This window comes from Conger conger, chromosome 15 (genome assembly GCF_963514075.1).
Source record: "Conger conger chromosome 15, fConCon1.1, whole genome shotgun sequence".
Classification (NCBI taxonomy): domain Eukaryota; kingdom Metazoa; phylum Chordata; class Actinopteri; order Anguilliformes; family Congridae; genus Conger; species Conger conger.
In genome coordinates this window covers 25,967,486-25,991,549 of record NC_083774.1, presented here as the reverse complement: position 1 = coordinate 25,991,549, position 24,064 = coordinate 25,967,486, and the positions used below count along the sequence as shown (strand labels likewise).

Here is a 24,064-nt window from a genome sequence, read left to right as displayed (position 1 = left end):
CACAGATCACCCCGATGACCTCGAGCCGCTGACGCCGAATCATCTGCTCGCATTGAAAACACAGCCTAGTTTTCCACATGTTGTGTTCACTAAGGATGATGTCTACGTCCGCCGGTGCTGGAGACAAATGCAATATATGGCGGATCTGTTCTGGCGAAGGTGGACTCACGAATACCTACCACTCCTGCAAGAACGACAAAAATGGATCGGCCAGAAAAGAAGCTTCAAGGTTGGAGATGTCGTCCTCGTCGCAGATTCGTCCCTGCCAAGAAACTCCTGGATGTTAGGCAGAATCATGAGGGTGATGCCCGACTCCAAAGGTGTTGTCCGAAGGGCTGAAGTTAGGACGAAGACCAGCATCATTCAAAGACCCATAACTAAACTTTGTTTATTGCAGGGAGAAGACTGAAGATGAAGAGAAAGATTTGAATAGACTAAAAATACTTACCAGAGTGGACTGAATATTGAATAGAATAGAAATACCAGTTTTGAATAGTCTGTAAAAAGTATTTAGTTGTTAATATTTACCAGTTAATGTTTACCTTCAAATACTTACCTGTGAAGAGCAGAATATCCTTGTTAAAAGGAATTGAGAAAATGTTAAAAGGAGTGTAAATGGCTCCAGTTTAAAGTTTAAGTTGATATGCTAAGGCCTAATCAATTAGGGGCCGTGTTATGTTGAAGCCATTTCTATGGAAGTCATAATATTTTGAGTTTATTTGCTAAGACCTGAGAAAACCTGTGTTGAATATGGAGTTCGAAATTGGAATGTAAACAGTAGACCAGTGTTATCTAGAATAATGTCATTTGATTGGCTGTTAGAGTTAGTATAAAATAATTGAAACCCCGCGAAACAGCCAGAAGCCGCTGGACCTTGGAGCAACAGTCTTTTGACCTACGCAAAACTACACAGAACTACACAGAACTACACAGTTGGTGTATAAGAAAAGTAAAGATCCTAAGTTTTTATACTATATGATTTGTAATTCATAAGTAAACAGACAAGCGAAGAACTTCGGATTCAAGACTTTTATTTTCTGACGTTTTGTGTCGAGTACAAAAGAACTTTGAGGTCCTAAGCTAGTGAGTCAGCTTGCTGCACTCACAATAACTATCTTGTAGTTATACACAAAAACAGAATTCTTCATGTCTGTTGCCATTTTTGAACCCAGATCCTTGGCTTTGTCATCAGTTGACCTCAAACAAACCCAATGAGTGCTTCACAACCAAAACTTTTATAAATAATTTATAATTTTCCTTTTTATAACTAATTGGGTCTGTCACACACATTCAAATATGCAAAATACACACATACTATCGTAAACACAGGCAGGTTAAAGAAAATGTGTGTCATTCTCATTGTGGGATTGTAGAGGAGGTTACTCCACTTTATTTAAAGGCCCACTCAGTAACAAAAAAAAGGTTTAAGATACAAAAAGGTTCAAGATAGTTGCAATAGTATAGACCTATTCTATTAGAAAAATAGCACCAACGGTCCTGATAAAAAGCACTTCAAAAGGAAAAACATTTAAAATGTGTCGGGCATACACTTCTTCTTTGTTCATCTTCCATCTTCCACACTTCATTCTTCTTCTTTGTTTTTGATAATGGATATGTTGGAGTCCTTGTTCAGCTCATCCCCCTGGTGACCTCCTCACTCACTCGCCAGTTAAGATATCAAAAAGAATAGTTATCAAATGTTTTGCCAAATAAACCATGCCTAACTGCAGCACATCAGACACAAACTGCAAAAGTGCCAAAGGCTCAGCATCATAGAGTTCACTGGGCTAAGCAAAGCTGTTGCCAAGGTTACCAAGATGCCAGTGCAAGACGTTAAAAACTATGAGTACTATGGTCTCCTGAGGACGCAGTTGCTGTCCACCTAAAGTTATGTGTAAATTACTGAGTGAGCCTTGATCAATCAATCAAACCAAGCCTGCCCCCCGCGTTCCTGCGGTAATGAGACTGGGGTTTGGATTGGCCTGGGAAAGTGTTTGTTCAGTTCAGTTTAAGTTAAAAGTACTCTATCAGAGTCTGTTTTGATCTGGTAGTGCATAGGTAAAATGCAGGCCCTTGGTGGTAGCTTCACCCGGGGCTAGAGAGTGTTGTATTATCTTGACTTGGCCGGGGAGTGGTTGTTGCGTTTTCTCTTTTATTTATTCATTTATTTATTTATTTTACAAGAATATTACAAGAAACGCCGGAAATCCATCACCGTGCCTGAGAACTTTAAGCCCTGAAGATGTCTTTGCTATGTCTATAGACCACCAATGAAGTCAAATTTTATTAAAATGCTAGAAATACCTTAATATATGGAGCCAATCCCCCCACATAAATATCCTTCTGCCTGCCAGTCACATAAGTGACCAGTCAAAAGCTAAATGGTTATTTGTTTTGTTTTTTTGTGCTCATTTTAACTACTAAACAATTTAACTGTTAAAATGTTATCCTATCTTGTTTTAGGGGTGGTCTTAGTATTACTGGTTGTTGCCACATAATGTAGTGCCATTTATGTAGTGTAGCTACCAGCAGGAAGCTATAATATTGTACCAATTTATTTTAACTTTATTGTTTGGATACAAACACATTCATTTAAAATCTTATTTTTCTGTATCTATACTACATGGGTATTGAAGATTTGCATGACTGTTTTACTACCTGCCAAACTTTACACAGTAAGGGGACACTGTACAATAAAGGGTAAATAAAAGGCATTGTCTTTCAGTATGTTGGTTATGATAGAACAGCAGAATAATATTGAAGCAGAAGAATAAAATGGAAATCTGAACAAGTGCTACAATCTTGAAGGGGTATTCAACCATACAGTTTGGAAATGTATAATGCAACATTTAATATATGTACAGTGCCTTTGGAAAGTATCCAAACCCTTTGGAGTTTTTGAAATTGTGCTTTGTTGAAAGCTCAAATTAACATTTCAATTGGCTTTTTTGTTACTCATCCACATGAAGTGCTCTGTAATGTCAAAGTAGAGAAATAATTACACCCTTTGCTGTAAAGGCTAGACAATAAGTTCTGGTGTATCCAATAGTGAAATATCAAAACATTTTACTCCACTTTTACTTTATAGAGCACTTTGTGTAGATGAGTACACAAGAGAACATATGACAGAAGTTGCACTGGATGAAAGTTGACATTCAGCAGACAACGCTATGATGCAAAGTAAAGTCTCTTGAACACTGGCTATGGCTGTCTGGCCTCACACACTTCTATAGCTCCACACTGACTCATAATCCAGAGCCAAAAAACTCAGTATCCCACAATGCCAACATACTGCCAACACACGCCTGCTGACTGCCGCACGGGAGAAGTAGGCTCAGTGCTATGCTTACCTATTGGCGTCATGGTAACAGAACGGTGACAGCGGTGAGCAGGACCAGGCTAAGCGTGAGCGGGTCTGGGCGGGCGGAGTCAGCCCCGCTGCAGTGCATACTGCCCCCCCTGCAGGTGCACACCTGAATCGTAACCTGTGCGCTCTGGGAGAGGGGCGGAGCCCCGGAGTCCGTCACCTGCAGGGGCAGGAGGTAATTGGCCCTACGCAACCGATGCAGCAGGGTCACCTGGGAGTGCGTACCTGTCGATCACAATCGCAACACCCGGTGAGGACAGAGAGGACGCTGGCCTGCATGCACGCACACACACGGTCACGAAAAAGTACCCCCCCCCCCCTCCCGACTAATGGTTATACGGTTAAACACCCATATAATCTATTTGAAAAAGTAATCACCGTCTTATACCTAATTGGTTGCGCCACCTTTAGTAGCAATAGCAACCCATTACTCTTTCACTTCAATTCATGGACACTTTCATGGACGCTTCAATTTTTCCGAAGAATTTTGACCACCACCATGTTTGACTCTTGGTATTATGTTCTTATTGCGGAATGCTGTATTTGCTTCATGCCAAACATGAAGAGACCAGAGTCATCCAAAAAGTTCCTCATCTGTCCATAGAACACTATTCCAAAAGGCTCATCCTGGTGCCTTTTTGGAAATGTGAGACAAGAACTGATGTTTCTCTTGGCTATCTGTTTTGCTACATGTATCCTATTTATTAATTTTTTTTCCTTTTTCTCCCAATTTGGTAGCCAATTGGACCCCGTCTGATTCAATTAGAGCCAGTATTAGATACACTGCCCACACCCCATCAGCAGCCAGCAGGAGTGACACGCCTTCTTCAAGCCGTCTCTTCTCACAAGTCATGACCGTGATTCCGAGGCGCTCAGGGTGCTTGTTTTTGTGCGGCGATCTACTAACCCTGCCAAGTCCCTCCCTCTAATTATTGCTGCTCCAATTAATTATATTAATAATGACATTACGCAATAAAACATATTTTAAGCAGCACCAGTAATACCAGGGAAATATAGTGCTAGGAAACATGCCTTAAAGAATAAAGAGGGAACACAATTTCATTTCATGTCTAATTATGCTAATGTATGCAAATGTATGCAGCTTTGGCTATCAAATTATAACTTCTGTTTCTAACACCTTAGCTGTGAATAAATTCAGAGATAATTAGCATGGTCAAAGAAAGAGCACAGCTTTACAAATGGAGGTGAGAAAAATAGATGGTGTTTTGCACAGAGCCAAAGTACCATAACTGGCCATTATGCCCAACATGGCAACCCTCCACTGTACACACCTGTAGAGCCACAAAACCCCAACCCATCATCACCACGAAAACCCAAACCAGCCATCGACACCAGCAGAATGGTAACCCACCACAACTGTTCAGCAGTAAGGTTGCAATTCACCATTTTCACCCAGCACCACAACTGTCATGATTCTGGTAGGGATCCGGCTAGCTTTTCCAGACATTACCTTTTTGCACCACTAGATTGCGCCATTGTCGCATTATAGCCTATCTTGGTAATTAATTCCAATTTGGCAATGAATAGCGATTAGATAATCAATGCCCTCGTGCTGATGAAGGATTATAATTGCCTGCCGCGTGGCCAAGGATAGCTACGTGCCTGTCTACTTAAGCCCTGTTTCTCTTTGAATCGGGGCTTGTTTGTTGCATTCATCATAGCACGTTATTTTATCTTCATTTGTGCATTATGTGAGGTGTGACTGGCTATTCTTTATTACCTATTATGACGGAGTCTATGGGAGCTAAACACGTAGCAATTCTCCGTCAGTTTAGGGTAATGAGGATAGTCTCACATCTTCAGTCACGTTTTATTTTGGTGCACAAATGTTAGACGGTCTACACCAAGGATTAGATTGTTGAGGTTACTGCGCCTTTCTTCCACATGCTTTGTTTAAAAGTGTGTGTGTTTGGACCTCCGACCTCCGATCCTGCCCCCTTACAACAACCCACCATGTACAGCTTCGGAACGCAATGCCCATCATCTACTGTACACCTGCAAAACCCGATAAGGCAACCTGCCGTGTGTGTGTGAGTGTGTACCCTTTAAAAATGTTTTATAAATAGCAGCTTACTATGACTATAGTTTTTGTTTAGGACTGTGCTACATTTTTATATTTATGGATTTGATGCTTTGATTGCTTCAAAACCATCTCTTAAATGACCAAAATGTGTCTGTGTGTGTGCATGTGTGCGTGTGTGTGTGTGCACACTTGTGTGTGTACATACCGTTGATGCTTGTGATATTCCACATAGTCTCCAGTCCAGGCTGTTTTCCCAGCTGAATGCTGAAGGGGGCGCCATTGGGGTCGATGTCTCTGTCCTGCCCTCCCAGGACCAGCACGCTGAGGTCATCCTCACAAACGCGAGCCACGGGCGGGTAAATGTCAGGGGCGTTATCGTTCTCATCCTCCAGCATGATGACCAGCGTCCCAGTCCCTGTTGCAGGGGGGCTACCTGTGTGGAACCACAACACACCTGTGGGCTCAAGCATTCGCTGCACACCTCTGACTTAAACCAGTCACTGCAGACCTCTAACACAAACCAGCCACTGCAGACCTCTAATACAAACCAGCCACTGCAGACCTCTAATACAAACCAGTTACTGCAGACCTCGATTTGAATCCAAAACAATTAAGTATTTGACCCAGGTCTGCATCACACATCTCCCCAAGTTTGCATATCTAACAAGAAACAGAAGCTTCTATGCCCTGTATCACTCTGCACACTATCTATATGCCTGCTCTACTCTATCAACACAACTCTGACATTCTGCCCTCTTGTTATATCGCTATATCTACACCATTAACCAGTTTACAAAGCTGATGACACAGAGACTGAATGTAATTACTAAATGAACACAGATCAAAGAAGAGTGTCACATTTATAACCATAACACCAGAGACATAACTGCCTACATTTTAATAAAACCCTGCATGCTTAGACCTTGCAGAGTGTGACTGATGATATCTTAAAAATAAACGGTCACAGAATGTGCAGCAGTCTGTAGAATTAAGGAAAGGAATCACCTCATTTTATGATCGTCTTTGGAGATGATGAAAACTTGCGGATATCAAAGTCTTGCGTTGAACCCAATGCAATCACTTGTGATCATTACTCTGTAATGTCACTCACTTATCACAAAAAAAATCCCTGTGTCCTGGCTAAATGCTTAATCCACTACAGTATGTGTATGTGTTGTTTTTTTTATTGTCATGCATAGTTCATAGTTTCAAATTCTTGTGTAACTCAGACGGTATAAAATGTGGACATGACAAGGAATAAGGATATTACTCTTTTGTATCTCACCATCATCTACTGCAGTGAACACTGCCCTGTATGTGTTGTCATGGACGAAAGGCGATTCACGATCCAAGATGGCAGTGGTGCTGACCATCCCTGTGACTGGGTCAACGCTCAGCCAGCAGGCTGGATCACTCAGAACAGCAAACCTAGGAGAAGAAGCCAGTTACTTATGAATACATCAGTGATCAACAGCCAGATAGATACTACAGTAGTCACTGCTTAATGTAAGATCAGTAATCAACAGCCAGGTACTAATCAATAATTCTGGTTGAGCCCCAGGCTGAAAACAAAACAGCTCAAGCTAGGTTTTAAAACAGCTGGTAGCTGGTTGACAAGTTCAGACCATCTCCCAGCTCGACATGGTTTAGCTGGTTGACCAGTTCAGACCATCTCCCAGCTCGACATGGTTTAGCTGGTTGACAAGTTCAGACCAGCTCCCTGCTTGCCATGGCTTGACCAGTTCAAGCTATGTTTTCAAACAGCTCAGACAAGCTACCAGCACTAGCTGGTTGACCAGCTCATACCCAGCTAGACCAGCTTGGCCATGCTGGTTGTCCAGTTCATACCCAGCTAGACAAGTTCATGACCAGCTTGACCAGTTCATTTTTCAAGCTGTTCAAGGTCACATAGCTGGATTTTACAGCAGGGTCCTCAGATGTCTTTCAACAATAGTGTCTCAAAATCAATCAGTCAGGTGGCAATATCTCCCTCCCCCCTTCTCCCTCCCCCAGGGTGAATTAGTGTAAGCATACCGTGTTAATTGTGCTAAAGAGAGTCACACCTTGTGTCTATTTTTGTCACACATTTTGTCACACACCCAAGTCGCTCTGAGCAGGTGTCTAATTCAATGTTCCAGCTTTCTATTCTGAACATCTTGTCTGTCTCTTCATGAATAGGGGAATTATATAATAATAATAATAATTATTATTATTATTACAATCATAATCATTCAATACACATAACTTGATTTGTAAACCACCTTTTTACAACCAGAAAAAAGTGCTACAAAGAACATAAAAGTAAAGCAAATGGAGCAATCTAACTAGCAGCATAATAAAAGTTAAAGAATGATAAACACACAAATAAATGTGAGAGAACGTATAATGAAACACATAAAATGCTTCATAATTTGTCCTGACTGACAGCCGTACCTGCAGGCACCTGGCTGCTATAATCAGACATGTCACTTAAATCTTGTATTTCTAATATGCCCGTAGTTACCGAAGCCAGACTGCTGTAAACACTTTTAAACACTATTAAACTGAGGCCCTGAATCGCTGTAGCTATAAAGCCATCCTGTTCACTTCTCGCAAAGTATCGGGGGGCCGGATAAATGCCCAAACCCACTCACGGGGAGATATTACAAATGCAAATGTGAAAATATTACACAAACAGAAAGGAGAAAGACATCTATAAACAGTACTGTAGTTTTCTGTTTGCCTTGAGTCACACAAACATTTAACCAGGCCTGCTCAATACACAACAGTGTCTGTATACTATTCACAGAATTATTGGGGGAATACACCATCAGTTCCTGTTTTTCTTAGTTATGATTACATTATGATTATATTTTCTTTTTTTCATTTTCAGTTTTTGAATGGTGCAAATTTGATAAGGGGCCCAATTCCATTGCATTACAGCTATTTAGCTGACACTTTTATCCAAACTGACTTATAGTCGATGACACTAAGCAGGGGCCAATCATCCCTGGAGCAATGTGGCCTTGCTCAAGGGCCCAACAGATCTTATTGTGGCTACACTGGGGGTTGAACCTTCCAGAGCCTAGTCAGGGCAGCCTGTAGCGTAGTGGTTAAGGTAGATGACTGGGACCCACAAGGTCGGTGGTTTGAATCCCGGTGTGGCCACAATAAGATCCGCACAGCGGAGCAAGGCCCTTAACCCTGCATTGCTCCAGGGGAGGATTGTCTCCTGCTTAGTCTAATCAACTGTATGTTGCTCTGGATAAGATTAATGTAATATAATGTAATGTAGTCAAGCACTTCAGCCAGGTCTAGATTGGCTGCCCCATTGCTCAGAACACAGTAACAGAAAATGCTGGGCAATTGTCATGCTGCATATTTTACTGAACAAGTTTGCTGTACTTTGCAAGTACTGCATTACCAAGAGAAATTGCTCATGAACTTATAATCATCAATTTGACAATAATGCCATTACCCTGCTGAGGTCATCAGACCAGGTGCATTTACATAAAAATCTTTCGAACATAATAGCTGTCCCCCGAGTCAGGCAGTAGTTTGAAAAGCATGGAAAATAGTGAAACCTGTGCATCGCCCTATTGCTCGCAGTCATACTCACACATGTTCTCTGTCACACACCGATACACAGACACGTATTCACAATCACACACATTCTTTCACACACACACACACACACACACACACACACACACACAAAGGAAAGGACTACAGGTAGTGAGAAATGAATGGAGCTGAAGAAATAAAAGCCAAACAGACACTGTTCTCACTCTTTTATCTGCTGTCAATCTGTTCACAAAACACAGCCGTTCAGAATCTGAGACTTAAACACAGAGAACATTAAAGAATCAGAATAACTTCAGTGTGGTCTGAATTAATACAGGAGGTAGGGAGGGAGGGAGGGAGAGAGAGACAGATGAGGGAGGGGCAGACTACAGGACCACAGTTCAAGCAAAAGTTCTGATTGAAGAAACATTTGAAAAGGAGCAGACTCATAGTGAACGCTGAGTGAATGAGTGAGTGAGAGTTAATGAGTGTGACTGAGTGAATGAGTGAGTGAGAGTGAATGAGTGTGACTGAGTGAATGAGTGAGTGAGAGTGAATGAGTGACTGAGTGAATGAGTGAGTGTGAGTGAATGAGTGTGAGTGAATGAGTTGATCCCTCAGCCCTGGGTCAGGCACAGGTTGATGACAACACCCACCTGATGCTCTGTACCTGGAGGTCGGGGTCAGTGGCATTGAGCGTTGCCACAGTGCTGCTGACGGGGATGTTCTCGCGCCTGGTGACTGACATGGGGTCAGGGAAAAACACCGGACCCTCGTTAACATCCATGACAGTTACATAGACGGTCGCCGTGGAGCTGGGACTGTTCTCCATGTCTGCCACCAGGGGGTCTTCATTTTCCACCTTAATCAGCAGGTTGTGTAACACTGAGCTCTCATAGTCCAAGGGCTGAGGGACAGAGAGACAGAGCGATACAACATAAGTGCACAAGTACACACCTGCCAATAAAACAAATATAAACACAGTGCATGTCATGCCAATAAAGCACCTTGAAATAACAATGGAAATTGAGAGAGACAATGCAACAAATATAATGCACTGAAATTACAAAAAAAAAAAAAAAACTCTAAACAGAGGCAATAAATGAGCGGTGAGTGAGTGTACACACATGAATTTACAGCTGTATTTATATTCATATTTACAGATACATATATTTTGGTACTTTTCTCAATTCTACAATGGCACACTTGAGCAGTGAGAGTGAGTGGATGTGGATGGGATATAGTGTGTGAATGAGTCAGTATGTGCATGAGTGGGAAAACAACTACTACTGATTCTATAGGTTGCAGGAGAGCAGTGAAAAATATGTCATAATGAGGGCAGAGTCATATAGGGTGGCATAAAATTTATAAAAATTAAGCAGTTTATATCCTTTCGAGAAACCCAAGGACACTACAACGGAAATGAAAGCAGGATAAAGAGCAAAGAGACATACAATATGATTTTACAATGATAGTGGAAGCTTCACATACAATTGTGATCGAGATGACCACTGAAAGCTGTCTCCTATTGGTTGCGTTTATGTGAGGTTCCAAAGAGCTCACTACTGATTGGTCAGAACAATGTCTACGTCGCTCTGATAGGCAAGGCTTCACCATACCTCCACCACAGACAGCAGTCCATGGTTGTTGTCCGGGTTGGTGTGGACCTCAAACCTGTGGCCTGATTCCCCGCCTAGTATGGAGTATATGGCCCGCCACGCCCTGGTGCCAAACTCATCCTGGTCTTCCACCGTCAAATTCACAATCAACCCCCTCCAGCTCTCCTTCACTGTCACCTGGAACTGCAGGCAAAACGAAGATGGGTAGATGAATGTGCAGGGGTGTGGCTATATGGTTAAAACACATCCACAGGCCAGCTTAATTCCCTTTTGCTTCACAAATCCGGCTCACAATGACAGAACATGTCATCCCATGAGACACTTCTCCAAAGCAGTGGAGGTGGAGGCAGCGTTATTACGCTGCCTGCAGAAAGATGCTGTGCCAGCGATACAGGATATTGCCTTGTTTGTGCGTGGGCCATACAGAAACAGAAGCCATATGCTCCTATTGAACCCACACATCCTCAAAGAAAGGCTGTTTTTGGTACATTCAGTCTGTTCTGTTTTAAATTTATTTGAATTTACACGCACTTTATTAGGAACATTTTTACTTTATTACACCTACTTATTCATGCGATTATCTAATCAGCCAATTGTGTGGCAGGAGCTTCAGTTAATGTTCACTCAGTGACTTTGACCATGGAATGATTGTTGGTGGCAGACAGAAACTGCTGATCTCCTGGGATTTTCACGCACACTAGTCTACAGTTTGCAAAGTATGCTGAAAAAAACTAAAGAAAATCCAGTGAGCAGTAGTTCAGCAGACAAAAATGCCTTGACAGTAATAAAAAAGAACCAAACATTACATCAGTGGTATGCAGAAGAGCATCTTTGAACACACAACGCATCATAACTCTAAATAGATAGGCTAAAGCAGTAGAAGTCTAAAAAATAAATCAAATAAATACCTAATAAAGTGCTCGGTGAGTGTATGTGTATTTCACCCTTATTTTCCCATTTACTAAAAAGTGCATAATTCCACTGGGATAATACATGTTGCAAAAACATGGAAATGATTTTGAACATTTAAATGGAAGAGGGAAAAGGTCAAATCAATAAAATACGATAAATATTGTATATTTATTGTGCACTATATTTAAAGTTTTTGCTTTGGCATGCTGCGCAGCTAACGCCTCCCACTCCCTCCCTTCTCCCAGGAAGAGCAGCAGGCTGTCTGCTTCTGGGCGTCTAAAGCAAAAATGAGGCTAAAGCAAAAATGCAACTTTACCAAAATGTTAGGAATTCAAGGCAAACAACATTTCCGTCACAGACCTTCATCAGCATCTAAAGCAGGGATGAGCAACTCCAGGCCAAGAGGGCCAGTGTGTTTTCAGGATTTTGCTGCCACCAGTTACCCTGGCTCAATCAGCTAATTAGCCATACACACATTACATTACATTAATAGCATTTGGCAGACGCTCTTATGCAGAGCGACATACAGTTGATTAGACTAAGCAGGAGACAATCCTCCCCTGGAGCAATGCAGGGTTACGGGCCTTGCTCAAGGGCCCAATGGCTGTGCGGATCTGTGTCGCGTCACATATGCACCATGACCGATTAACTCATAAATTAGACCACAGTAAAATGCTACAAGACAATATTCACAAACATTTATAAGTTGCTGTTTATATCATGGAATGCGGTTAAAAATGACAGCTCATGCAAATGCCTGGGCTAATAACAGATCTCCTGATCTAGATGCACAAGAAATGGTTCAAATTAAAACGGACACAGTCAATCTCAGCAATAGGGGCAGATAAAATTGACACAATGGAAACAGCCGGTAAGCAATGTCTAAAATACCTCAACCCAACTCAGGCTGAGATAAACCCACAGTCTTCACACGAACAGTTACAAAATAAGAACTTCCTCTATGCTATGCGTTGCCCTTCTGTAAGTGCACTAACAGGGCAGTTTCAAAATAGCCCTGCTGCTTCCTTTGGAAATGTATCTACATATCTTGTTATGTACGGTGCAGGGAACCCAGACGCAGACCACAGGATAATCCAAAAGAGTAGTTTTAATGTCCAGTAGTCACAAGCCAAGAGATCCAAAACACAGCCAAAAACGAAAAGCAAAAGAATGGTCGAAAAAACAAGCGAGAGGTCAAAATCCAGAAAATCACAGGGCGAAGGTACAGCAGGGCAAAAGCAAAGTCGAAGTCAAGGCAAAGGGGTGTCTTTCAAGAATCTCTATAACAAGGTTTACAAACAATCGGCACTTATCAAGATCAACGTTCTGACAACGAAGCATACTGAGACTGAGGTTTAAATACAAGAGGGAAGGTGACAATCTAGGAGGGGCAGAGGAAAAGGTGGGCTAAACAAATGGACAACAGGTGGGGAAACACAATAAGGTAATAACATAATAACGGGAGGGAGACGAAAACGCGGACTGGATGCACGAAACAAAACATACGGCTCCGGATTAGGGAGTAGACATTTGCATAGTTAGAAGACGTAGTGATAGTTAGAGACAGGTGCGAACACTTCGCTGAAACTAAACGAGTAATCAGGGATAGCATAGGGAGGCGGAGTTATAGAACAGTGCAGAAATACTAAGAGATAGCGTTAGTGAGTTAGTTACGTGAATATTTCTAAACTACCCAATAAAAGTGATTGTTAGTTAGACAGACAGTAAGTGTATTAATCGGATTAGTACTGTACAAAACCTAGATTAGTTAGTAAGAATCGTGCTTTACAACATTTAACTATCAAGAAAAAGCAGGAAGTAAGAATCGCGAGTTTAGAAAAAATGTTGAACCCCGAAAAACTACCGTAACCACCCGAATAGTGGGGCACGCAGACAGGGGAGTGACTAGACTGATAAACATTCAGACATAGAAATAACAGGGGAGGCCAATAGAGAACTGTAATGGGAAAACATAAACCAGGTACTGTGAGAAATGAATGATAAACAAGAATAAACATGAAAACATACAGAACAAATACAGAAACATTACAGTACCCCCCCCCCCCCCCCTAAGAAACGCCTCTTGGCGTTTTAACAGGTGGCACCGGATGAGTACGGTGAAAGTCTCTCAATAAGTCCTTGTCCAGAACAAATCTGGATAGTATCCAGCTTCTGTCCTCGGGGCCATAGCCCTCCCAGTCGACCAGGTACTGAAGGCCCCTACCCCGACGGCGAACGTCCATAAGTCGCCGAACGGTGTAGGCTTCGCCTCCATCGATAAGTCGGGGGGGAGGGGGGGGTTCAGGGGTGGGACAGAGAGGGTGGGTAACAGCCGGCTTGATTCTGGAAACGTGGAATGTAGGGTGAATCCGGCGCATGGTGGATGGAAGTCTGAGTCGCACTGCTGTGGGACTGAGGATCTTGGTGATGGGAAAGGGGCCAATGTATCTGGGCGCCAGCTTACGTGTCTCGACACGTACAGGGATGTCTCTGGTGGTCAGGAAAACCTTTTGTCCAATACGGTAGATGGGTGCCTTGGACCGATGCCGGTCGGCTGTTGCCTTCATCCGGGTACTGGCGCGCTGCAGGATGATGCGGGTAGCTTTCCAGGTCCTGATGCAGCGCCGGATGAAGGCTTCAGCCGACGGGACTCCCACCTCCTCCTCTTGGGCAGGGAACAACGGGGGTTGATAACCTAGGCAGCACTCAAAAGGAGAAAACTTAGAAGCAGAGGAGGTGTGGGAGTTAATGGCGTATTCGGCCCAGGGCAACATCTCACTCCACGAAGCAGCGTTACGCTCACAAAGGCACTTAAGCACCGTCTTGATCACCTGGTTGGCCCGCTCGGTCTGACCGTTGGTCTGAGGGTGAAAACCTGAAGATAAACTGGATGAAGAACCAATGAGTGTACAGAAAGCTTTCCAAAAACGTGCCGTGAATTGGGGACCTCTAGCGGTGACAATGTTGGAGGGAATGCCGTGAAGACGGATGACATGTTGGGTAAGTAAGTTGGCTGTCTCTTTAGCTGAGGGGAGTTTGGTGAGGGGAACAAAATGCACAGCTTTGGAGAATCTATCTACTATAGTGAGTATGGTGGTGAAAGTGTTGGAGGGGGGCAACCCAGTGACAAAATCTAGTGCTATGTGAGACCAAGGGCGGTGAGGGATGGGAAGGGGTTGTAACAGACCTGATGGGGATGAGTGAGATGGTTTACCTCGGGCACAGACCGAGCAGGCAGAAACGTCCAGCACATCCTTCTTGAGGCCTGACCACCAGAATCTTCTTTGGATGAAAGTAGTGGTACGTGAGATCCCAGGGTGGCATGAGAGGAGAGAAGAGTGTCCCCATTGTAAAACCTGCATCCTGCTGGAGGTACATATAGGCGGTCAACCGGACAGTTACTCGGGCCTGCTTCACCATTCTGGGCCGTGCGGACAATGTCCTCGATCTCTAACTGTACCGCGTTGATGAAGCAGTCCGTGGGAAGGATGGTGTCCGGCCTCTCCTCCTTGCTGGAGGGTTCGAATCGTCTGGATAGGGCATCGGGCTTGACGTTTTTAGATCCTGGACGGTAGGCAAGGGTGAAATTAAACCTTGAGAAGAATAATGCCCATCGGGCCTGGCGAGAGTTGAGCCTCTTGGCAGTTTGCAGGTATTCCAGGTTCTTGTGGTCGGTCCACACCAAGAAGGGGACCTGAGCTCCCTCCAGCCAGTGCCTCCACTCCTCCAAGGCTAGTTTCACCGCCAGGAGTTCACGGTTGCCGATGTCGTAGTTCTCCTCAGTGGTAGATAGCCGGCGAGAGAAGAACGCACAGGGGTGAACCTTGTTGTCCTTGCTGGAACGCTGTGACAGGACCGCCCCTACCCCGATGTTCGAGGCATCCACCTCAACGATAAATTGCCTTGTTGGGTCGGGATGGATCAGGATAGGGGCTGTGGTGAATCGGTCCTTCAGACTCTTAAACGCCTGATTGGCCTTCTCGTTCCACTGGAAAATACACCTGCTGGACGTGAGGGCAGTAAGAGGAGCAGCAGTGGTGCTGTAGTTCCGGATAAATTGGCGGTAAAAGTTAGCAAACCCCAGGAAGCGTTGCAGGTCCTTGCGACCAGTGGGTTGAGGCCACTCGACCACTGCTGTGACCTTCTTGGGGTCCATGCGGATGTTGCCGGTCGAAATGATGTATCCCAGGAACGAGGTGGTGGAGACGTGGAAGACGCATTTCTCCGGTTTAACAAACAGACGGTTCTCTAGCAGGCGCTGGAGAACCTGACGAACGTGTTGGATGTGTTCCTCCCTGGACTTGGAGTGAATCAGGATGTCGGACTCTGGAAACGGCGGCGATCGCGTAGGCGAGAGTCCACCCGGATGGCCAACGCGATGAGTTCCCGGGTCAGAAATTCATCCTTGACTCGTTCCGCCAGGCTGTTCAGGAAGGTGTCATACAGGGCTTGGCTAGCCCAGCCACAAGATGTCGCCATGGTCTGAAAATCAATGGCAAAGTCCGACACACTGCGTTCTCCCTGACGCATGTGCAGAATCTCGCGCGCTGCTTCGCGACCATGCCTTGACCGGTCGAAAATCCGCTTCATCTCCTCCATGAATAGCCCTGAGGTCTGGATGCAGGGTAATCCAGCCTCCCAGGCGGACGTTCCCCACTTCTTGGCGCGTCCCGTGAGTTGCGTGATGATGTAGGCCACTCGGGATTGCTCAGAGGGGAAGGTAGACGGCTGCAGCTGGAAGATGAGCTGACACTGTGTGATGAAAGCCCGGCATTCTCCCGGTTCTCCGGCGTACTTCTCGGGAGGTGGAAGACGAGGTTCACGCACTGGAGCAGGTGGTGCAGTGGGAGCAGCCGCAGCGCTGAGGGGTGGAGTGCCGAAATTGGGGTTGGCAGTCTGGAGGGCCACGGTCAGGTTAGCCAAACAGTCAGATACTGCCCGCAGCTGTTGGGCAAACGAGTCCAACTGCTGCTGCTGGTGTCCCAATGCAGCTCCGTGGTTCCCCAGCACGGACTGCAGCTGGGACTGGTCTGCTGGGTTCATCGTGGTCAGAACGTACTGTTATGTACGGTGCAGGGAACCCAGACGCAGACCACAGGATAATCCAAAAGAGTAGTTTTAATGTCCAGTAGTCACAAGCCAAGAGATCCAAAACACAGCCAAAAACGAAAAGCAAAAGAATGGTCGAAAAAACAAGCGAGAGGTCAAAATCCAGAAAATCACAGGGCGAAGGTACAGCAGGGCAAAAGCAAAGTCGAAGTCAAGGCAAAGGGGTGTCTTTCAAGAATCTCTATAACAAGGTTTACAAACAATCGGCACTTATCAAGATCAACGTTCTGACAACGAAGCATACTGAGACTGAGGTTTAAATACAAGAGGGAAGGTGACAATCTAGGCGGGGCAGAGGAAAAGGTGGGCTAAACAAATGGACAACAGGTGGGGAAACACAATAGGGTAATAACATAATAACGGGAGGGAGACGAAAACGCGGACTGGATGCACGAAACAAAACATGTAAAACATACGGCTCCGGATTAGGGAGTAGACATTTGCATAGTTAGAAGACGTAGTGATAGTTAGAGACAGGTGCGAACACTTCGCTGAAACTAAACGAGTAATCAGGGATAGCATAGGGAGTTATAGAACAGTGCAGAAATACTAAGAGATAGCGTTAGTGAGTTAGTTACGTGAATATTTCTAAACTACCCAATAAAAGTGATTGTTAGTTAGTTAGTTAGACAGACAGTAAGTGTATTAATCGGATTAGTACTGTACAAAACCTAAATTAGTAGTAGTTAGGAAGAATCGTGCTTTACAACATTTACCTATCAAGAAAAAGCAGGAAGTAAGAATCGCAAGTTTAGAAAAAATGTTGAACCCCGAAAAACTACCGTAACCACCCGAATAGTGGGGCACGCAGACAGGGGAGTGACTAGACTGATAAACATTCAGACGTAGACATATCAGGGGAGGACAATAGAGAACTGTAATGGGAAAACATAAACCAGGAACCGTGAGAAATGAATGATAAACAAGAATAAACATGAAAACATACAGAACAAATACAGAAACATTACATATCTGCCATGTCTCCTAGTGTAAGTGTATTAATGGGTTAACCTGTAAGGACACCTCTGGGTCCTCTGTAGAATGGCGGGGAGGGAGTGGCTCTCACCAGTAACTGGGTGAATGTGGGGGCATGGTCATTCTTGTCAGCGATGGTGATGGTGGCAGTTGCTGTCCCAGTGAGCCCCACGTCGCTCCCTGCCATGTCCTTGGCAACAATCTCCAGCTCATACTGCATGCTGGGCAGGGCCTGGGGTTGGAGCAGGATGTGCAACCATAGTTTCAATTATTAACCGATCACCATGTTGTACACTAATTTCATTAATTTACAAAGTTACAACAATCAATTACCATCTCAAACTCTTACCATTGATCAATCACCATCTTACACACTCTAATTACTTCTGTCACACTGATCAATCACTTTTTTAAACATTAACAACTTGCTTTACACTGATGCATTTACATTACATTAATGGCATTTGGCAGACACTCTTATCCAGAGCGACGTACAACAGTGCAAAGTGCATACCCATAATGTCACGTTTCATGTTTGTCAAGTCATGTTTCATGTTTAGTCATTGTCTTAGTTACGTTATTGTCATGTTGCGTATTATGTTAGTCTCGCCATGTTGTTATGCTTTATTTCTTGTTACATTTAATTTTCATATGATGTTACGTTTCATGTTTAGTTGTTATGATTTAATTGTTAGTCTTGTCTTGCCACGTTATGTAGCTTATTCATGTCATTTTTCTCAAACTTGTTATGTCACGATTTATGTTGTTTCATGTTATGTTGTTTTGTTCATTGATTAGCATACACTTTTTTGTGTCTTTCTGCAAACCTTAAATTCAAATTTTTTCTCTTTCCCTTTCTGTCACTCACACTTCCCTAATTGTCTACACCTGTCTACATCTGCATATATAGCTCAGTTCCATGTCATGTCTTTGTGAAATTGTTGCCTCCTGTTTGTCAGTGCACGCTTTAGTGGGTTTGTCAAGCCATTGTCTACCTGTTACGATCCAAGCCTGTTTATTGACCAAAGATTATTGACTTCTGTTTTGTTGACCTGTTGACCTGTCTGTACCATGACTTTACCTGCTGTCTTTGTGCTTTTGCCCCGTGAAGCAGACTTTGGTCTTGACTCTTGCGCCATCATCGACCCTGAGCCTGCCTACCATCCGCCTGTACTTCTGCCCCACTGACAGCTTTCCTGGCTACTGGACTTTTTGCATGGTGTACCGATTACGAGACTGCCTTCTCCCTCGGTACTGTACTTTGGTTTTGGCAGGACTTTATGAACATTGCTTGTTTTTTTACTACGCTCACTGGACATTCCCTGAGTTGTGCATTTTGGGTCCAACCCCCCACGCACCGGTCTCACATAACCAGGGATGAGTGCGCTGAAAGACCCTAGAGGGAAGTACAATTTCAACTGCTACCTGCACAACAAAGATAAGGACCAGGGCCTCTTAGATTCTTTTCTTTTTTCTTTTTAATCGTAATACCGCAACACGCATGTATGAACAAACCCCTTAACTGGCCAAACACTGCTTACCTAGCCAAACTAAACATCTTGATACACAAGTAAATCACAGAAAGACAACAATTAAGGTTTACAGGGAGGTAGGGAGGTAGGGAGGGACAGGGAGAGGTGCAGCTTGAAGAGGTGCGTCTTCAGTTTGAAGATGGGAAGAGATTCTACTGTTCTGACCTCAACAGGGAGTTTGTTCCACCACCGTGGAGCCAGAACAGACAGTAGTCGTGAGCGTGAGGTGGAAGTTTGGAGAGGGGGAGGTGCCAAGGGGAAGCTGGGGAAGACCCCTTAACTGCTTGGAAGGCTAGCACCAATGTTTTGAATTTGATGCGAGCCATGACAGGCAGCCAGTGGAGGGAAGTAAGCAGGGGGGTGACATGTGAGTGTTTGGGAAGGTTGAAGACCAGGCGAGCTGCTGCATTCTGCATTCATCAGTTTTATATTCTAACAACTTGCGTTACATTGCACAGTCATCATACATGCGGACCACTTGGGTAATATTGCCAAACAGGAAACAGAGGAACACAGATTGCAAAAACGACAGTTAGACAGTTGGAACTATAACCGCTGAACACACATGTATCCTTCCTTCTTCTGCTGGGTAAGTCGTATATCTCCCAAAATGTTGGTGTATTCCTTTAAGGGCTCTGTGTAACAATATCACCACCACAATAATATTAATTCATTCATTCATTATCCAAACCCGCTTATTCTGAACAGGGTCGCAGGTGGGCTGGAGTACACCCTGGACAGGTCGCCAGTCCATCGCAGGGCACACACGCACGCACGCACACACGCACACGCGGGAAATTTAGACTCTCCAATTAGTCTAACCTGCATGTCTTTGGACTGTGGAAGCAAACCCACGCAAACACAGGGAGAACATGCAAACTCCACACAGAGAGGCCCCGGCCGATTCAAACCCAGGACCTCCTTGCTGTGAGGCGGCAGTGCTACCCACTGCACCATCCGTGCCGCCCACAGTAATATCAATGTGGAAAACGATTGTGAATTATCTTGACCTGTGCGTCTGCAAACATATTGTCCACCGAATTAATTATATTTTACCCTATAATCAAAATAGTTTCCCAAGTTTTTAATTTGAGTCAGATGGTTGAATATAATATTGTATTTGTATGCAATTTGTTTACCAGTAGGGATGAGCCTTTAAGTTACAGAAATCTGCCTTTGTTTGTCTTCGATGCAATCCCTTCAAGTCTTTTTCACTTGTGTAAGCTGTCCCTACATATTATGCCTTCTCTTCATGACTTGTATATTGACAGAATTGATCAAATGGATAATAGGTGTTATAACAGTATAACTCAACTTCATATTACATACATATACATTTCTTTGTTTAAAATTCAATGTGCTGGAGTAGAGCCAAAACATAAAAAATGTGTCGCTGTTCAAATACTTATGGACTGCACTCCATATGGTACTTCAAAGACAGTCAGTCCAGTAGCATAGAGCATGACATGAGGTGACTGTCTCTAAACAAACTCCCTGCTGCGCAGATGCATGAATAGCTGAGGGTGGCTGCTTTCACTGACTTCAGCAGTCACTTCAAGCACTGCCTCAGGGGAAGCATAGTCTGATTAACTGCCACAGCAAATATGAATTATAGGTGGCAGTTAATCACAGTGAAATCTGAAAGGCTGGAGCGCATTCTGAAAGAGTTCTGCTACGGCCCCTGCCCCTGTCCCAGCTCCTGATTTTAAGCCTGCCTCTGTCCCAGCTCCTGATTTTAAGCCTGCCCCTGTCCCAGCTCCTGATTTTAAGCCTGTGTCAGGGTTGGAGGTAGTACTGGTTGTGGCCACCAGGGGGGCTTATTACTTTCACCTGGTGGTCATTAGTGCCTACTTGATGTCTACCTCCTGAAGGTATTTAAAGCGCTCATTTCCCCTCAGTCTTCGCTTCGGTGTCACTGTGCGCTCTGCCACCTAAGCTGGTATTAGCACATGGTAGACACATTTAACGAGTCAGGTATTGTGCTGGTTCTGGGTTCTCATTGTGATCAGAAAAGGTAAGGAAGGGGTCTGCACGCTAGTCTGTGACCGCCTTCCTGTAGGTTCTTTTGTTCTTTGCTTCTTTTTGTTTTCGGCTTGTGTGAGTCCGTGGGTGAGGGACGTTGTCCCCGGTATTTTGTATTTTGGTTTGTGTGTTTTTTCGGAGCTGCGACTCCTGAGTCTTTATTTTTGTTCGCCCAGTCTTTTATACTGAGTTGTACTTTTATTTTGGGTTTTCCCCGGTCCGGGGTAGGAGTGCTAGCCTTTACGCACTCATTTTTGGTTGTGATTTTCACCCTGGTTTTGTAGGGTAGTTTTTATTTTCAGAGCCATTATTTGTGGCTCTTCCTTTTATTTGTGCGGCGTTGTCTCCGTGTTCAGTGCTGTTTCCTCTACCCCCCGGGGTCTTAGTGGCGGGCACGTTTGTGTGTCCGCTTACAAGGGATTACCCCTTAGTCGCACCTGCCTCTCCGCACCTCCTCAACCTCACAGAACACCGAAGCCAGCATGGAGAGGCCAGTGACTAGTGTGGGAGGGGATTCTCCTCTGGAGGCGGTTGTAGCCGCCCAGCAGGCTGCTCTGGTTAGGCAAGAGCAGGAATTACTGATGTTGCGTGCACAACAAACTGCCACTGCCGAGCAGAAAACCAGGGTATTTCAACGGCAGGATGAAATATTAACTAGGTTAGACCAACAGCAAGAGGTATTGTTCGGACTCGCCGAGACGTTCCGGCAATTAGCCAGCGAGTTTCGGTCTTCTCTAAAACCCGCACCCATCTCTGACACCTCCCAATCGTCCCTTCCCCCCCAAGTAACCACTCCTACTTACCAACCCATTACACCGGTGGTTAGGGAGCCCAAGCTCCAGCTCCCTTTACGGTATGGTGGAGAGGCAGGGAAATGTAGGGGGTTCCTCTCCCAGTGCCTCATTTTTTTTAAATCTCAACCCTCGCGTTTCGCCACGGAGGATGCTCGGGTAGCGTTCATCTTATCTCTGTTGACGGGGACGGCTCTGGCCTGGGCAGACCCGCTGATTCGTGGTCAGGCTCCCCTCATGAATTACTCCTAGCTCCTAATGCAGGAGATGACGTGTGTATTCGACCACGACGTCATGGGTAGAGAGGCGGCGTCTCGGTTAACATGGATAAAGCAGGGTGCCCAGAGTGTTGCCGAGTTTTCTGTTGAGTTTCAGGCTCTGGCAGGTGAGACAGGGTGGGCGGACAACCCGCTCATAACCTTGTTCACTAGCGCGTTATCTGACCCAGTCCGGGATGCCCTGGCCACCATGGAGCCACCGGGGAGTTTAGGCGCGCTAATATCCGCGGCGATCCGCATTGACAACTGGGTTCAAGAACGGGAGAGGGAGAGAGCAGGCAGGGGAGGTCGGTCCAACTGGCCTATTCTGTCCTCTCCAGGCAAGGCTGTCAGTACGGTGGGGGGACAAGACACACACACAGGGGAGGAACCTATGCAGGTGGACAGTGCTAATCTGGTGAGCCCTAAGAAACGTCCCTGGAAAGAGGGATTGTGTTTCTTTTGTAGGCGACCTGGGCACCTAGTTAGAAACTGCCCCGACCTGAAGGGAAAAGCGCAGTCCCACTAGTGAAGCAAAAGTCACTAGTGGGACTGGTGAGAGGTATCAGCTTTCGCACGTTTCTCCCCGTCAACTTGACGTGGAAGGGGGGTGGGGCTAGGGCAGACGCCTTTATTAATTCCGGGGCAGTTGACAATTTTATCGACCAACAGTGGGCAAAACACCAGAGACTGCCGGTTCGGGTCCGTTGGGGTCCGGGGTTGTGCGTCAGATGACTGAGCGGGTAGTAATGCGGATTCCGTTTCTGGGGCACTGGGAGCGCATTTATTTCTTTTTGGTGGAGTCTCCAGCATACCCGATTGTACTAGGTCACGTTTGGTTAGTAAAACATCAACCCCAAATATACTGGGGAGACCGGAGCAATCCGGTGTCCCGGTGGGGTCCGCAGTGCGCCAATCACTCTGAGCAGACGCACACTCCCGCAGCTCCACCCGTAGAGACCGATATAGACTCCGAGGGGGACGAGGAGGAGGCTAGGGGGTTCCCCAGCCCTCAGACTAGTCCTCAGGTGGAGAGTGTGGAATGGGACTCCGTCTGTGACTGGAGTCCCCCCGTGGACGAGGGGGAGGTCAGTGACGTCACTGACCGGGACTCTGAGAGATCCTTGCAGGACTCTGACAGTGGAGATGAGGGGCGGATGATAGGGGCGATTGCGTTTCCTCTCCTGCAGAACGTTCCCAGGGAATATAGGGAGGTAGCGGAGGTGTTTAGCAAACAGTGAGCCACTACGTTACCTCCGCACCGACCCTATGACTGTGTAGGGACTACAACTTCCACATTCCCACAGGAAAATTCCACGACGTCCACCACGAATGACGTCTAACTTGGTTCAGCCAATCCCGTAATGGCGGGAGCAATAAACGGTCCCGTATAAGAGCAAGACGCGTTCTTGGGATCTCTCTTCTGTTTTTCTTCTGCTTTTTCTGCCTCTTCTGCTTCTTCTCTTCGACGCACCCTTTTTGGCCATTCGCTTCAGCTCATCTGCTCCGAGACTCGGACAGAGGCTGAATGCTGCAGAGCGCACTACCAGGCCTACGGACACACCCAGTTACCTCGCGGTAACTTCGTGGCCTGTAGTGAGTGGAAACTGGTGTACGCGAAATATTTCAGTTTACTCCTGCAAAGCTCACCATCGAACAACAGCAACAAACTTTTCCACCCGGAAAAAGGACAAGCGAACATCCTTCCAGCAACCGAGTGGACCAGACGACAGCGCGCAGCTAAGACGCCCCAGCCTGTGCATCTCTCCAGGACACGCATTCACAGCACCATCGCGGCTCCTATAAGGACAGCATGTCTTTTGGATCCAATGCGTATGGACTCAGTAAGAGAACAAACATTCAGGCATAGCCAGTGTTTAGTTTAGTCTTAAC

At 45.3% G+C, this 24,064-nt stretch overlaps 1 protein-coding gene across 4 annotated transcripts in view; it reads right to left on the bottom strand.

The window, feature by feature from the left end:
• Positions 1 to 1,014: 1,014 nt before the first annotated feature.
• The window catches only part of LOC133111056 (cadherin-13-like), a 52,334-nt gene continuing 29,284 nt past the window's right edge, over positions 1,015 to 24,064 (bottom strand). For 2 of the 4 annotated variants that reach the window (XM_061221214.1, XM_061221217.1), the window contains exons 8-14: positions 17,661 to 17,801; positions 10,574 to 10,756; positions 9,611 to 9,861; positions 6,697 to 6,839; positions 5,617 to 5,844; positions 3,352 to 3,592; positions 1,015 to 1,667 (exon numbers count right to left, since the gene is read on the bottom strand). In XM_061221214.1, the coding sequence (XP_061077198.1) occupies positions 3,360 to 3,592; positions 5,617 to 5,844; positions 6,697 to 6,839; positions 9,611 to 9,861; positions 10,574 to 10,756; positions 17,661 to 17,801 (1,179 nt within the window). In that variant the 3' untranslated portion in view covers positions 1,015 to 1,667; positions 3,352 to 3,359. Of the gene's footprint in view, positions 1,668 to 3,350; positions 3,593 to 5,616; positions 5,845 to 6,696; positions 6,840 to 9,610; positions 9,862 to 10,573; positions 10,757 to 17,660; positions 17,802 to 24,064 lie in introns of all 4 variants that reach the window. The other 2 variants (XM_061221216.1, XM_061221215.1) reach the window with 2 other exon arrangements.